This window comes from Ochlerotatus camptorhynchus, unplaced genomic scaffold (genome assembly GCF_037179485.1).
Source record: "Ochlerotatus camptorhynchus isolate MF236.1 unplaced genomic scaffold, CSIRO-AGI_Acam_v1.1 ptg000257l, whole genome shotgun sequence".
Lineage (NCBI taxonomy): Eukaryota > Metazoa > Arthropoda > Insecta > Diptera > Culicidae > Ochlerotatus > Ochlerotatus camptorhynchus.
In genome coordinates, this window is record NW_027040747.1 from 886,100 (window position 1) to 902,801 (window position 16,702).

At 38.0% G+C, this 16,702-nt stretch overlaps 2 protein-coding genes across 2 annotated transcripts; one reads left to right on the top strand and one right to left on the bottom strand.

Annotated features, from left to right (window-relative positions):
• Positions 1 to 1,757: 1,757 nt before the first annotated feature.
• LOC135705026 (endocuticle structural glycoprotein SgAbd-5-like) lies at positions 1,758 to 8,443 on the top strand. The gene is made up of 3 exons (XM_065226577.1): positions 1,758 to 1,784; positions 8,006 to 8,115; positions 8,178 to 8,443. Exons 1-3 carry the CDS (start codon positions 1,773 to 1,775, stop codon positions 8,359 to 8,361), a joined length of 306 nt encoding a protein of 101 aa, XP_065082649.1. The 5' UTR covers positions 1,758 to 1,772; the 3' UTR covers positions 8,362 to 8,443.
• A 7,384-nt stretch (positions 8,444 to 15,827) lies between these two features.
• Positions 15,828 to 16,359, bottom strand: LOC135705027 (uncharacterized). The gene is made up of 2 exons (XM_065226578.1): positions 16,175 to 16,359; positions 15,828 to 16,089 (listed from the first exon to the last, which is right to left on the bottom strand). Exons 1-2 carry the CDS (start codon positions 16,345 to 16,347, stop codon positions 15,858 to 15,860), a joined length of 405 nt encoding a protein of 134 aa, XP_065082650.1. The 5' UTR covers positions 16,348 to 16,359; the 3' UTR covers positions 15,828 to 15,857.
• Positions 16,360 to 16,702: the final 343 nt, after the last annotated feature.

Sequence of the window (16,702 nt, forward strand, 5' to 3'; positions counted from 1 at the left end):
AAAAATCTGATTATCCGCTTATTATTATTGCAGATTTGGAAAGCACTTAAATTTCCTATAAGAATTGATCAAGAGTTTCTGATTTGGGTAGCTCAACACGTTTAGGTGAGTAGTTGTTGAGTAATGTAGTTGAGAAGTGCAAAACGTTGAAACGTCACGCAACGTATTTAGTCGCTCTCTTAATCATTTTTAGTAACTCTAATCATAAACTCTTGATCAATTTTGTTATAGAGTTGCTTGTATTATTTTTCAGTTAAACTGTTAAAAAATCAAGCAAAACCGTGGATACATCCTGGTAGAATGTGCCAATATAATTATCATTTTGAACTCGCCGCCGTCACTGACTGGTGGCAGAAGCCTCGCCCGCCTTGGCGCGGTCAACAGCACTTGATGAACGCAGCTCATTCTGAGCCGGCAATTTGTACCCACGCCGAATATTATTGTTATTGATGATGGGGCCTGTTGTTTGATAGGCCGCAGTGTAGATCGATTAATTTTCTGCTCATTTATTTTTTATCAATTTTCGTCTGATTATTGAGATATTCAAAATTAACACTGTCCTCGTTCCACTCCTCCTCCGACCCCTGGAATGGTGACTGCGCGGTCAATGCAAATTAACCCCAACGAAACACGTTTGACGGTGACCAGGACGATGATGATGTTGCACCCCCGGCAGGTTCTTATTTATTGCAACAGAGTGTAACATGACTCTTCGCCTCTACCATTCTTCTGGGTTGTGTGCTTGTATCGGTTGATGATTCTAATATTTAGGCAAGCTATTTCTGGACAGTTCTTATGGGTAATCTTTTGATTAGTTCCTACATGTCATCTTCAGGGAGGGGTCAGTTCATTCGACTGTGGGAATGAGCTTCATAATTTTGGTTAAATTTCTGGACAATCTGGGAACGAAGGAAACCAAAGGGAATTTGTAAAACAGCTTCGTTTGTTTCAGTTAATCCTTATTTAGCACCATTACCATGAGGTGAGACTAATCCTTTCAAATATTTCAATGTCAGATAAAGTAAATTTTGAACATTGTTTTTCACTCACTATTCCAGAGAGAGAGAGAGAGAGGGAGAATTTTATGCTAATGATCTGCTTTGATCCCGTCAACGACTTTTCGTGTTCTCAAGAAATGGCCTTTAATCCGCATGACCCACCCCTATGTCCACTGCGACAGCTCGGATGCAGTTCTCGCTAAAATGCATTCAGTAGTATTTATCATCATTGGCGATAAAAAAAAGTTCTCTCACTCTTTCAAATACATGTCTAACTATACACATTTAAATCACCAGTTTTTACTGCCGTCGTTGTTCAACACCGACGACGGCCGGCCCGTTTCGGGGTACCCTTTGGATAGACGGGGGTACAAATCTTCGCAGCGCACATCTTCATGACGACGTCGCGACACTCGGACACATTTGTTTTGGGAAGGGTTTAGCATCTAAAGTGTTAAAGTTGCTACATAAGTACATATATAAAAGCTGGCGCAAACTCGCAAATCGGTTTATTATTCTACTGCGGTCATAAGTTCAGAGGTGTCCTCTTGCGTGCTTACAGACGACGACGGCGACGACATTAGAAACGCGCGCGCGTGCATTCGGCAAACTTCGCTGGTCAGATAAACGCGGTGGCTGCTATTAATAAGGAGTCAATCATTCTGCTAGGCTTCAAGTGCTACTAGGAGCGTGTTCATAGATTGCGGATCGCGAACGGATTCTCTGAGTGGATTGCAGTTTGAAGCTGCTTTTGGATAGAACATTTGTGCAATCATGAAGCTTTTGGTGAGTTGAAGCTGATACAAACGTTACTAACCTGAATGGGAGTTGAATGGTTTCGATGGTTTTTTCAATGAATTATTAAGTTTAATTTGTGTTATGTTGATGTTGGAAAGTGAATGTTCTTTGGCTTCATGCATTCATGAAGATTTCTAAGATCGTGATCTGTTACGGTGCTAGAGATTAAACACTGTTGGAATATTATCTCATATAGTGCTGGCAAGTTGTGTTTCAACTCTATCGACATTGCTAGTTTACTCTGTAATTGATTTGCGCAGTTTGCTTATCGGACAACAACAGAAGATTTATAGATGAACGTGTTCGACTGAATTGGAAAATTTGTGCTTTCAGTTTGTGGCTCGGCAGTCTTGTTTATTTATTATCAAATTAATAACAATTTACTCTCTCCAAACGTTTCGGCCCTGTATAGAGGCCTTCTTCAAGGATAAATCATGGAACCGCTAAACGTTAAATGTACACACTTAATATTGTTTACCGAATCTCGGCAATTTTTGCTTCCGGCAAACATATTTTGGTGAGAGCTCAGCTAAAGTGACGTTTGGTTGCTGAGTCTTGGAAAATGTTTTGCTGAATCTCAGCAAACAAACCTTATGTTTGCTAAGATCTCAGTAAAATTTAATGCCGTGCACTCGGCTGTGCAAATCTCGGCAAAACATTTCTGAGCTGGCCGAAAAATAAGTGCGCAGTTGATCCTGAAATCTTGAATAATATAGATTATTTTACAGAGGTTTTGAAGCACCTACAAATGTTTTAAATAATTTCTGAGCAACATGATATTATGCAGATGATCCGGACAGCAATTACACCAAAAACTACATATGCCAGCAACACTGACTGGGTGTATCCTATGGCTTACCTTCCCTACTAACATAATTCCTAAATTCCCGAGACATTTATGAGGGGTCGTAGAGTTCTCTGCATCTCTCTAAAGTAAATGTTGAACTAACATAACTTTCCTATCCCTACCAGTTGTAAGGACGTGGCCAGGACAATCCTTAACTGTTGGAGTGGGTTATGTCTTTATCTGGGAGATAATAATTACTTCCTACTTACTATCTGTCCAGTAATAGATATCCGTCTTGCTCTTAATAGTTTTGAATTCGTACCACCTACGATATTGTGCAACTTGTTCGATATTATGAGAGAATATATGACAAATGAGATTAGGATTGCTGGCCAGATGAAGATCTTCAGAATAGTACCTGATGAACCTGAAGTCTTGAACAAACGACCAAAGGACTCCACGGAGAGCGTTGATCCTCCGGAGATCTTTTAAAAATTAATGGTCAACATGGCATTATGCGTGAATATCTAAGAATGCTAAGATCCTCAGGTAGCAAATTGATGCTTGAAAAGTGTTCTTTCAATGATGTTAATTAAGTCTTTGTTTGAATAATTTTAGATAGAGCTGGAATTAGGGCGTAACAACTTTTGTAAACAATGACTCCTCTAGGATTTCTAGGAAGCCTTCCCCTATCTGATGGTGATGTTGATTTACGTGGGCGAGCCTTGACTTTCTTAAAATCATCGAGGGAGCTCATTGTTTACAAAAGCTGTTACACCCTAATTCCAGCTCTATCTACAATTGTTGTACATAGACACCTTACGCCTTTGTTCAGCTGTTAAACATCTAAATCTGGTGAGTATAATCAGCCCAAAGCTTAATAGCAATATATATTATGAGTTTATCAAGGCATTAACCAACAGTCTTTTTCAACCTTTGTTCAGCCTTCTAGTTTTATTGAAAATAATAATGGAGTACCACTTCATATCTTATGCTTTTTATGAGACTGCTTTGGAATGTTACTGACTAATTGGATTTACATATTTATATTGTTATTAAATGTCTAAAAATTACCTTTCATTTTGGAATTCGAACCGGCAGTAGCTGATTCATAGGCGTCAAATATACCCACTCGACCACATAAGCATATTTGTGGCAAAAGGTATGATCATTAACTTGAAGCACGTCAAAATTAAGTTGAATAATAGCAACTGGAAGAGTGTTAAACAGCAATGCAGGAACAATAAATTGTGACAGTAAAACATTCCTCTCAAGTGCAGTAAACACAAATTAGACACAAGTGCGCGATGTATTTCAATGCTATTTTAGTTTTTTGCGGTATGAAAAATAAGTGCAATATAAAGTGGTGAACAGACAAAATACAGCAATACAAATGTTAATACTTCCGACGTCGTCGCAGTCCACTTCTAGGTGGATCTATTATTAAAAAGCTCCTTTTGCTTGTCTCTACTGCTGGTGCTGCTTGGGATTAGAAAGGTAGGCAGTGAATGTCGGAAATGCAAGAAGTGACACTGACGGCATTTAACAATATAGTGTAGCGCATTGCTGGATTGTGGAGTAGTATTAAGCTTAAATAAGTCTTGTTCAGGCTTTAGATCAGCTAACTTACTGAGGTTGAATTATGTGGATACAATTCGCTTTATGCACTACTAATCAGCTATATAGTCAGCCTGGTGTTAATCAGCTTCGTACACCTTAAATCAACCAATAATCAACTTCTGTTCTTACAATTCAGCTTGAATTGTTACTTGGTTGATGATCATCTATTGGAGAAAAATACCTAATTGGTCTGCAATAATTTTATATTGTTTGGTATTATGAAAACATACCTGAAAAATGTTATTTGGATTCCTGAACAGATAAAGATTTTCATAAAAATGCCTGATGAACCAGAAGTCTTCAACGAATATCTAGAGGGCTTAATGGAAACTTATTCAAAACATTAAACAGTAAATTCTTCCTAATCCGTTATTGAAGAGCCTCAAGTTAGGGAGGACATCGAGTTAGGGAGGGAAATTTGTATAGGGAGAGTGGTACAAGTAGCCAGGATTTCCATCGAGTTAGGGAGAATATCGAGTTAAGGATACCCAGCCAACAATTTTGTTCACATTACTGAATTGTTACTCTGCTATGTGCATCTTTATTCGGTAAAAACAAATCGTATGAAGTGCATAGAATTCAACTATACGTACAAATTTGGAAGCCATATATGTTCATGTGGAAAAATACTCCTACATTGTATGATTTCGTATTATTCAAAACGGTACTCCATGTATAACTTTATCTTGCATCTAATATGATTTTGTATATGCCAATATCTTATTTAAAATGCTATTTGTACGACTTTCAAATTACATCTCTAAAATTATGGCAGACCAAAAAGCACAGAGCATGCAAAAAATACCTTTTAAATGAACCTTCAATTTTCTGTAGTTGGTGGTACCTGTTGATATTGGTTTGAATAAAAGTTGGAAATTGAAATATAATGAGTTATCTTTTATAATGCTGATCATATTTAAAGCTTACGTCAATATTATCTGCAATACCTAGTTTCGAACCAAAGATCTTTAGTTCTGTAGTCCTGCAGCGATCTTCGCTGGCATATGAGCACGTATATTCGAAGCAATAAATTTCAAATTATGATGCCTCACTTGTATACGCGATTAAATCTAATTCGATCTGGTGTATTATATGATATCATTCCTCCTCTAGCTGAAACTGCTTAGAGCATTATACAATCTTGTTCTGCATGATATATGATTTATTATCTTACATAATTTTAACTGTAGATTAATGTGATTCGTAATGAACTATTTTAATTTGTTAACATGCTTCCCAGAGAAACAGCAATGAGTATAAATTTAGGTTTGGTAGGTTGGTGTGAAGTAATCGTAATATCTGGAAGGTAGGTACACATATATAGTTGTGAGACATTATGTATTCCAAACCCATACAAAGAGCTATGTGGTTCAATGAGCGCATACGACGATGAATTTCACTTGGAATCCTCAATATTTACAATGAGCTTTGCGGAAATTTCTTGCTTTTCTTTCACACTTCATATAACTTTTTAGTCATCGATCCGGTTCACCATGCATTGAGTAATTTCCGCATTAGTCCTAGTTCCAATAAATGTGATACAACGGCAACAATTGCGTCCTCCACCATGTTAATCGGTAATTTTACTAACGGTATTACACCGCGTTGATGATCTGGATATTTACCGTCACGGAATAGCTCATGAGTTCTCAGCTCAGCATCTGCTTTTGGAAACACAATTTCTCTCGTATCTGGAGAATATTTCCCCTTGGTAGTGCGTTTAATCCATGTTTCTCTTTTAAGTTTTCAACGTTTTTTATAAATGCCAGAATTTTCAATGAAACCCTGTGGTTATTTATGAGGACTCCAGAATCCAAAAGTAGCAGTAGCTCTTGTATCATCGGTGACAAAAAATCATCAGCATCCACGGGTTAACTCGCTCCATAGTAAATTCCGATAGTCATTGACTGAATGCGAGGAAGCTCATGAATATTGGCAACAATTGGCTGTTACTTTTTGTTTTTTATGGTCCAATATTTTGTTTAGACAATATGGCTGAAACTGATCGTACTGACATACATAAGATCATCAACATTTTAAAAAATTTCAATTTAATTCTTGACATCATACAACACAGAACACCCAATAGACTAGGAGGAAATTTTATTTTTAAGCAAAATTCTCCTGGCTGAAATGGGAATCAAAGCACAACATCGTGGTACTCACACTCACACACAGTTTACCTAAACTACGGGTAACTCCACTATTCGCATGACCATTACAAATACTATTATGCCAAAGAAAATTTTTATTATATAACTAAAATGAAAGTCTGATAGCGTCAATTTTTGAAGACTCAGTAGCTTGAAATGATTCTAAATTCCAGAATTAATATTTTTCCTAGGTCTCAGATCATGAATCTTTTTTTAGTCTGAATTTACTTGGAACTCTTCACAGCATATCTTCACCTTTTTTTTTTGTTTTTGAGTTCCATTTGAATCATTCTAGAATTTCTATCATACTTCTTTCCAATATTCCCCTAAAATAATTTGGATAATATCCAAACTTTTCCAGTAACATTCTGAAGGTTCTAAGCACTACCTTTTGTAATATCTTACAAATCACTCTCCAATTCCACAATTCCCTCAAACTGATAATGATTCTCAAAAATTGGCACAATTTTGTGTCCATTTTTCTCTATGAAATTTTTAACATATTCTTTATAATTTCCTTGGTACATTCAGAATAACCGTCACACTCTTCTCAGACTTATCCGATAATTCCCTAAGAACTGCTTTGTAGGTAAGGTCAGATTTCTTTTCGCATAATTCCGTTTAAATGTCTTAAAATTTTATTAAAATGAATCTCCATAGAAACATTGAACAGAGTTCCATTGAAATTATTCTTACGATTCATATCAGCATACTCCTTAAGTTTCATCATAAGAATTTTCTTTGATTTCTCTTCCGGATTGTATTTCCTTTATTCACAAAATCTCCTAGCAATTGTCATCAGAGTTGACAAGAAAATTGTCACCGTCTTCAACCAGAGGTTGCACAGACTGAATATTTAACACTAGACAACGGACAACACACCACACCCAGTAGACCAGTAGGGAAATTTTTCGGTTGCCAAAATTTGCACTGGCTGGCTGGAGCGGGAATCGAACCCTCACTTCGTGGCACTCACAATACGCCTGAACGACGGGTGATGCCGCACGACCACGATGCCCACAAAGATGGATGAAACGCTGCTGAGAATAATGTCCAACGTTGATTGCCTTTAATAATTAATGTAGCAAGTTTGGCTTTCTATTTTTTGATTAGAGGGTAAATGAATTGCAGTGATATTTTTAAAATAACATATTTAAAAAAATCTGGGAAAATTTGGGACATATTTAAAAAATCTGGGAATATGCGTGGTCTGTCTGTGTATCTGCCAAAAGATAAAAAAAGGAAAATCCAGATAGATCTGGAATACTGACAATGCTGCTCTCTCGTTCAAGTAAGCATGTGTGTGTGAGAGTGTGCGTTTATTTACATCATACTACACGCTGACTTGATTTCACGCAAGTTTAAAGCAGATCGAGTAGATCAAATTAGCTTCCAAGTGTTTATATTGCTTTGAAACTCTTGCTGTTGTCATTTTAATGGAAATGCTTATATTGTATTACTATTATTATTAAAATTATTGAATCAAATCAACCATTTCTGCCACACGAGCGTGGATTACACTATTAAATAATCTAGGTAATTTTTAGGATTGTATATGAAAAATCCAAATTGGGCCAACGTTCACCCACATGAAGATGTAGATAAAGAAAAAATAGTAATTTCTTAAAAATTTGTTTGTTTTTTTTCAGTTCGTATGTACCTTTGTATTCCTCGTCGCCAATCTCACAACGGCTCAGGACGAAGTTCAGATTGTGCAGTTTACGAATGACAACAACCCTGACGGAAGCTACAACTTTGCGTAAGTATCTACTTGTGCGATGAGTTCGATAACAGTTATAAATGTTGTCTTTTTGGTTTTAGATACGAACAATCCGATGGCCAGAAGCGTGAGGAAACGGGAGTGCTGAAACCGGTGGAAGGCGCTGAAGCGCCTGCAATTTCCGTCACGGGATCGTATGAATTCACCGATCCCACCGGGCAGCGCTATCGGGTGGACTACACTGCTGACGAACGCGGATATCGGCCAACGGTGACTAAGCTGTAAAGATTTCCTACTGATGGATGTGTAGGTAATGCAATAGTACAACCATGGAAGGATTTGAGATTATAATAAATGATTTCGAAAGAACGATGATCGATTCGTTGATGTGTTGTATTGTATTGTTCAGGATTTGGAGATATTAGTTTAGTTATGAGCTCACGATAAAAGGTCAGCTTATAAGGGTCGGTTTCCATGGACATAATGGACAGTATTTTAACCGAACAATAATTTTCCAAAAGTCATAAAAACAATTTAATTAAGACATGGAATTTACTAGATTTTTTGCCAGAAAACAAAAAAAATCACTGTTTTATGTTAACAATCGTATATAATTAGTCTCGGTTTTATGTTACAAATTTTTTAAGATGAGACTCAAATGAATTGTTTGCCTTAAGAGAAAAACTTATGATAAAGATCAAATTTGCCATGTTGTTCATAGGATTTTAATTCTGCTGATCAATTAAATTCTTCACTGACTGTATCACTGTTACACAGTAGGGAGAAAGTGGACCCCAGGTAACAATTTGATGCTTAACAAGTGTTGTTTAATCAATTTGAATAATTGTTGTACATAGACCACGATAACCTTTGTTCAGCTTTTAAACATCTTAATCTGGTGATTTTAATCAGCTGAAAGCTTAACAGTTATATAAATTATAAGCTTAAAAAGCAGGCAAAATAAGTCATTAAATAACAATCTTTTCCAACCCTTGTTCAGCCTTTTAGTTTTATTTAGAAAAAAAAATGGAAGTCTGCTTCATATATTATATATTTTTATGGAAAAGCAACGAGATGCTGATTAATCGGATTAACATATTTATATAGCTATTATTAGTTTCAAAATAATCTTTTCATTTCGGGATTCGAACCGGCAGTCGTTGACTCACAGGCATAAACCATACCTACTGGACCACTTAAGCATATGTGTGGCAAAAGGTATGATCATTAACTTTAAACACGTCAAATTTAATTTGAATAACAGCAACCGGACGAGTATTATACAGCAATGCAGTATTGTAAACAACAATTGATGACCGTAAAACATTCCTCTCATTTCCAAGTGTAGTTAACACAATGTGGACACAAATGCGCGATTTATTTCGATGGTCATGTGAAAGCTATCTAAGTGCCATAATACTTTTGGAATGCTGTGTTAAAATTCAGTTCGAAATAGCAGTCAAAACACAGAAATACAAATGTGAATAATTCCGATGTCGTCACAGCCCACTTCTACCTGGAACTATTCCTTAAAAGCTCCTCTACCTACTGCTGCCGATGCTTGGGATTAGAAAGGTAGGCAGTGAATTTAGAAGAACTAAAATGCCGGAAATGCAACGAGTGACACACTTAATTGCATTCTCGATGTTCGGTACTTTTATTAGCGGACTATACTCTGCGAAACTATTAAATTGCTACACATTTGGCTATTTTACCATGTTTATACCGAAAACAGTAACGTGAGTAACTGAAGATCAGTATTTTCTAAAATCATTTACTGTGTTTTGCTATTTTCATTACTGATATGTTCTGTAAACATAAATTCTCTCCTGTGGTCAATTATTTCAGTAAAAACTCTTACTGACCTCTCGGTTATCATGCTACTTTTACTGAATGCTCATCACTTCATCACCGAACATTTGTTTAAATTTACTGAGCAAACTGTTATTTTTGATTTCAAGTAGAACATCTGCCAAAAACTTCAATAGCGAGCCATTTTGAATAGCTAATTTTGTCGTACGCAGTGAACATTGAACTGTTTTTGTTTTCCTAAAAGTTTTCACTGATCTTTGTCTAAAAAAAGGGAATATGGACGGAATTTTCTAGCGGATCGAAGCGATCTAGGAGCGAAGTAAATTCTTAGTAAGTAAATTTACTTTAATTATGATTTCTCCGTAGAATACTGCGATGGTAGACGACTGCATAATCTGTTTTTCCTGCTGGCGATCGGTTCCCGGATACTTGGAAGACTTAGGACACCACTTATCTTGGCACATACAAAACGGGGACTTTCAAAAGGATGCCATTTTTTATGATTGCACCTTCCAAAGGTGTCATATGCGATATACAAACCAAAAATCGCACAAGCGGCACATTAAGGAGAAGCATCCGTTGCTGTCGGAAACTTCTTCCCCAAAATTTAAGGAACTGCGGGAACCTCCTCTTCTTGAGGAGATCTATCAACATGAAAGTAGCACCGGGGTGAAGCACAACCGTCCGAGGAAATGCTTTCTCTCGATGAAATTAAAAAAATAGCTTCGTTGAGCATTTGTCGCTTAGCTGGTGACGTTGGGCTTCCGCAAACCAAGTTTTTGGAAACTATCAAAATTGGCAAAAATGTTGTTTGGCAAGTAGCAGAATACTTGGAAAAGAAGGCTGTTATTTTCCTGGCATCAAAGGGCGTTGATATAAACAACGATGAGGCGCAACAGTTCTTCAATTCGGTCAGGAACATGGATCTGTTTGCGGATGTTAAACGTATGCATAAAGTTCTGCAGCTGAATGATTATTTTCGCGGAATATCAATAACATTTATATAATTTTTTGCAGCACATTTTTCTTTAAGCCATAGAGAGACGAACCAGCCTATGTAACCTTTCTATAAAAGAAACTCACGTCTATCCTTATGTCTATATAGGAATCCCCCAAATAATGTGGAGGGTGGTGAAGTCCACCTAGAGCGATTTCTTGGTTGTTTTCCTGCCAATTGAACTAATTATGTTTAGATGAATAGTTTTTAGTTGGCATTCATCATAATTATAAATTCAATAAAATTGGGTGGAAGACAGCCGAAAAAAAAAATAATAATAAAAAAATACTGGGTTACTCAGCTATCGACCCATACAATTTATATATTTTTGATAAACAATTTTCAAAAATGTGCTGAGTAGTCTTCACGCTAATACAGTCTATTCGGTGAGATTTGACAGCTCTCAAGAGTGTCATGATCTATATTTTTGCCGAAAGTTTTACAAAAAATTACTGAGTTGTTGTCACGCAAAGCAATCTTTTCGGTTATATTTGACAGCTCGCAAAAGTGTCTTGACTACCGATTGTTCAGCATCTGTTGAAATTACCGAAATGATCGCCGAGCGCTCAGCTGTTCTAATCTCGTCAAAAACTTTACTGAGTTCGGTAAAAATAAGTTAGTGTGTACATTTAACCGATTAGGCTATCAACATATTTTTAGTGCATTGCTGATTTGTGGAGTAGTGGATCGAAGTAGGCCGCGCTGCGAAAATGACGTGTTTTTTTGCTGCGTCGTTTTCGTTCTAGTAAAAATGATATAAATTTACACTTTAATTTTTAAAAAGTGTTAATTTGAAAGTACAGAAGTGATGTTGAAAAGTGCATTGAGTGAAGATTTTCAAATTCCTATCTGTTGCATGTGGTGCCGACTGTTCTTACCTACGCTCAGCTAAGTTTATTTACCTTTTCGTTCCTCTGTCCTCGATTGGAAATATCCATCTAATTCTAGACGATTATTTCATAACTTACTAAATACGTTTCAATAGCGGCGCCGGTGGTGTAGTGGTAAGCGTGATTACCTCTCACCCCAGCAGGCCTGGGTTCAATCCCAGTCGGCGCCGCCGGGATGTTCTGAGGCATAGCATCTCTGATCACGCCTTCCTTCGGAAGGGAAGTAAAGCCGTTGGTCCCCGGTTCATGAGTTGATGGGTCGATAGGTAGGGTCCAGGTGTGGGAGCTGCCTCCCTGGCGTCGGTAGCATTGGTGCTCAGCACGGAAAACAAGATCGACGGAAAACAAACCAAAGGAAAAAATAAAAATAAATACGTTTCAATCAAGTATTGTACTACTACTTGATTGAAAGTTTCAGTACATTATCAATGGTGTATATTTGCATCGATAATGTATTGGAACGGGGCTTATCATGTGTGGAAATAGCTTCGGAATGCTTGAGTTCTTGAAATGGGCTATTGTTGCTGTGTTAGAGCTGTCACCTTCTAACTCCCTGGTTCAAGGTTCTTTGTATTCATAAGAAATGATTGCAGGCAGATTTTATCCATAATACCACTGCCAAGACAGTGGGAGTTAGGCCAAGGGCGAATCTTCATTCTATTCTACGATTCCTACAAATATACCTACTATTAATAACCTTTTACACAGAATGAATTCTGCACATGTTTAGGATCAACAAACATTTTCAGGCGCAAAGGAGCAACAGGATCGAACTGATAACGTTTCTTAATTCCAAAATTTGAAGACTGTTTTGAATAATATGTTTAGGTAAAAGGCAGCATAAACGGACAGATAAACTACTTACAGCTTCTATTTATTAAATGCTTGATATAACGATTGCCAGCAACGCCGGTTGAGCGTATCCTATGACTTACCCTCCCTACTAACAAAAATCCATCCTTCTCGTGACACTTATGAGGGGTCGTAGAGTTCTCTGCACCTCTCTTAAGTAAGTGTTGGACTAACATTGCCCCCTTGCCCCATCAGATGCAAGGACGTGGCCAGGACAACTCTGGTCTGTTGGAGGGAGACACATCATTTATCTAAGAGGTAGTAATTAATGACAAATTACTATCTAACAGCAACGGATGAAAGTGGATCTCCTTTTTAACAACAGTTTGGAGCTCGTACCACCTACGACATTGTGCAAGCTGGTTTATGCTATGCTATGCTATGCTATGCTATTCTATGCTATTGCTGATTTGAGGAGTAGTGTTTAGCTAAAATAAGGCTTGTTCAATCTTTAGATTAGCTAACTTATCGAGGTTTATTAGAAATTAGCTTCATGCACTACTAATCAACTATATATTCAGCCTGCTGTTAATCAGATGTGTACACCTTAAATCAACCAATAATCAGCTTCTGCTCGTACTGTTCAGCTTGACATTCAGCTTGTTCAGCTACTTGGGACATAATTGAAAAGAAAAATAGTTTGGATCTTTGGATATTTTTACCATGATCTCCATTAAATTCTATAGGGAAATCCATGTTTTAATCAAAATGGGTAGAAAAACGAATTTTTATTGGAATTTCAAAATTAAAAAAAAATGCTTCTAGGTTTTCATCTTATTTCCGATCAATAAAATTGAATCGAAACGGTTTTTCATGAATTAAAAAAAAAACATAATATTAAATTTCTACTAAACACATAAATAGGAAATTTTGCCAGTTTTTTAATGATCCCAGTCCTATGATTTGGAAGCTTGCGAAAGTAAGCGGAAAATTATGTTTTGTGATATCAAGTCTGATAAACAGCACAAACCGGTTCGACGCCAAAACAAGCGTGGCATAAAAGTAGGCTATGACTAGAGCAAGTATTTTTTGGCGAATTTGTCCACTTTCTTCTTCCTTATGTCTTCCGGAACATCAAACCGTGATTTGGCAACGTAGAACTCCAGCCCCGGTATCTGCTTTTCGTCTGCCTTGATGTAGGTTTCGTCATCCATAACCACACACATCGGTTTCGTTAACCACTCTCGATACAGCTTCCTTGCGCGGGATTTGGCCGCCGTGTTTTGTTGATCACGCCGGTTCGGTGCCTTCCGGACCTTGAATACACGAAACCCAGCTCGTTTCATGGTTTGCTGAACGAACCAGGCGGAACACTTTGCCTTCAGAGCCGCGTCGCGAATCGAAAGGTTCGGATTACGCTTGAAATAATCCAACACCTTCCGGGCCTTCACAGGGTCAGCTGTCTTCAATTTTCTTCCACTTCCAGCCCGCCGCTCGGTCGTCTGGGACTCCTTAAACGATTTTACCACCCGAAACACAGTTGTATGGGTGATCCATCTCATGGTCGCAGTCGGATTTTCCATGACGGCGCGCAAAATTCTCCGGCGATTTTCTTCTTGTTTCGATGACACCTCAATAACCACTTGCACATGTGAACAATTCACTCCAAACTAGTTATACCCAGATTTTCATAAATTTTTACCCACGGACAAAAAAGTTACACATGGATAAAAATGGTGCATTTTTTCGAGTACAAGCCTTATTCACTCGAAATAGATTTTGACCTCTTCCTATTTTTCCAAATTTAGTCACCGGTGTACACCGGGGTAAGTGAGAATACGGGGTAAGTGCGGAAGGTTGATCTAACTTTTTTTTTTTTTGACTGAAGATGAAAGATACAGTGCAACCGCTGACAGTTTATACAGTAAAATGATTATCGTGTTTCATTCCCGACTCCAGAAAACACTGTTCACTAACCTGTCATTTTGCACTACCGAATAAAGTTTTACGTACTCATCTTCATGAAGCATTTTGTAAACATTTATTTGAAATTGGCCTGTTTTGCTGGCATTAGGTGATCATTTATATTGCATGGCCTGGAGCAAGTGAGACCTATAAAACATGTATGTGATCCCATCTCGCGTTCTCGACGGAGCAGGTTTCGTGTGTTTTTAATGTTGGCAGGGGAAATTTCGGAGGGAGCTTCTGCACATTTGTTCCGTGTTGATTGCCATCTTTCGTTATGCGGCGAACAAAGTGGACGAGGTGGCTGTACAGTATCTGATGGCAGGAGTTAAACAAAAGGTCTGGCAATCTGGATTTGGTTAACCGGAAGCTTAGCTGAATATATTTTTCTATATTTTATACTAATTGAAATTAAAAAAAAAATCAATTTACACGCATTCTTAATTGACACAATTTTGATCGTAACACCCTTTAAATGCAATCTGCATAGTGTTGTTCGGATGCATCCCATTCCCCCTTACAATCATTTTGGGTTACCAAAAACAGTGATCGTTGTGTGTGATTGGCGTCATCGGCCCAACTCGAGGTGCGAATCAGCCTTAAGGTTAATGATTCCACGATTTGGTCATCGAGATGCTGCGACTAGCCCGTAAGATGAAACCAGCTGCATAAATGAGATTCATGTTTAGTATTGCTTTATTATTTCGACTGAGCTGCAGAGTTCGAACGGTTCATTTGAGTTAGTTCACCTATTTTAAGATGTATTTCAAGCTGGTAAGTTAATCATAAGCTATTAGAGTGGAAAGTATTAACAATTTGTTTTTCAAATGCTAAGCTTCTTATTGCAACACTGATGCTTGCGATAACCGATGCGGCTCTAATTGAAACCAGTGCGGTAGCAACAATCATTCGTCAGGAATATGTGCGAACCGAAGATGGTTACAGATTTGAGTAAGTCAATTATAACTCCAATAAAACAATCAATTCCAACACCTTAAAATCATTCCAAACAGGTACGAAACAAGCGATGGTCAGATTCGCCAGGAGAAAGGTAAACTTGTGACCGACGCGGAAGGGAATCAATACATACAGGTGGAAGGATACTTCAGCTACGTTGGATCAGATGGAAAAATCTTCCATGCCAGTTACAAAGCTGATAAGGATGGATACACTTTTACACCCATTGATCACCCGCCAGCAATTGGAATTTCCAACAACGTTCTTATCTCATTGGTCGGATAATTGAATACTGGTTTTATTGGATGCAAATTGCAATAAAAAAAATCACAAGCACCATTCACATTCTGCCTTTGGCTGTAGAGAACTCATCCCACCAGCGACGACAGCAACTTTTTCTTTCGTTCTGACTCGGCCAGTTTGCGTGTTTTTGTCTTCGCTCGGTATCCATTCTTCCCACTGACGTACATCACCATTACCTCGGTCCCGTCATCCGTCTCGTAGCCGTACATTCCCACCACCACCAGTTCCTCGTCTGGGGTGCCGGGATTCATCAGCATTCCTGTTTCCTCTCGAAACTGACCATCTGCCGTTGCATATCTGTTGTGGGAGAGTAAAAGGTCACCACCGGAGTTACGCAGCTGTCAGTAATAATTCCATCACCACGTTCCCAATTAATCCTTACTTGAAGCGATAGCTCTCCACCATGTGCTCGGTTTCATATTCTACCAGCATGGACTGCAGGTCAGGATCGCTTAGATCTTGTCCGGTGGCAAGGCGCATCCATGCAAAACCTAGCACTAGCAGCGCAGCCGTACTCCACCTAGTCACTACCAACGACGACGAGCGAAACTTCATTTTTCGTACTGAAAGGTTAGGATGAACCGGCCGGGGCTTTTATCAACGCAAAACCAAATTCGTTGCATGGCACTTGAAGGAGACGTACGTTGTTCCTACACATGGTTGGTAGTGGTCGATTCTAAGCGATTTAAAACGATGCCTCCATACTTTGTAAGTAGTCATCTAAGTTTATTTGTTCGATTCAAGAAGCCTGCCACACAGCAAAGATAGCTGTATTTATGCAAATCATGACCGTTTTGCTCAAGAAGTTGAGCCCACATAGATCCAAATGGCTGCAAGGAGTTTCAATCCATAATAAATCATTTGAACAATGATTTGACATGTCCAAAACCGCAGTACATTATTCTATCGG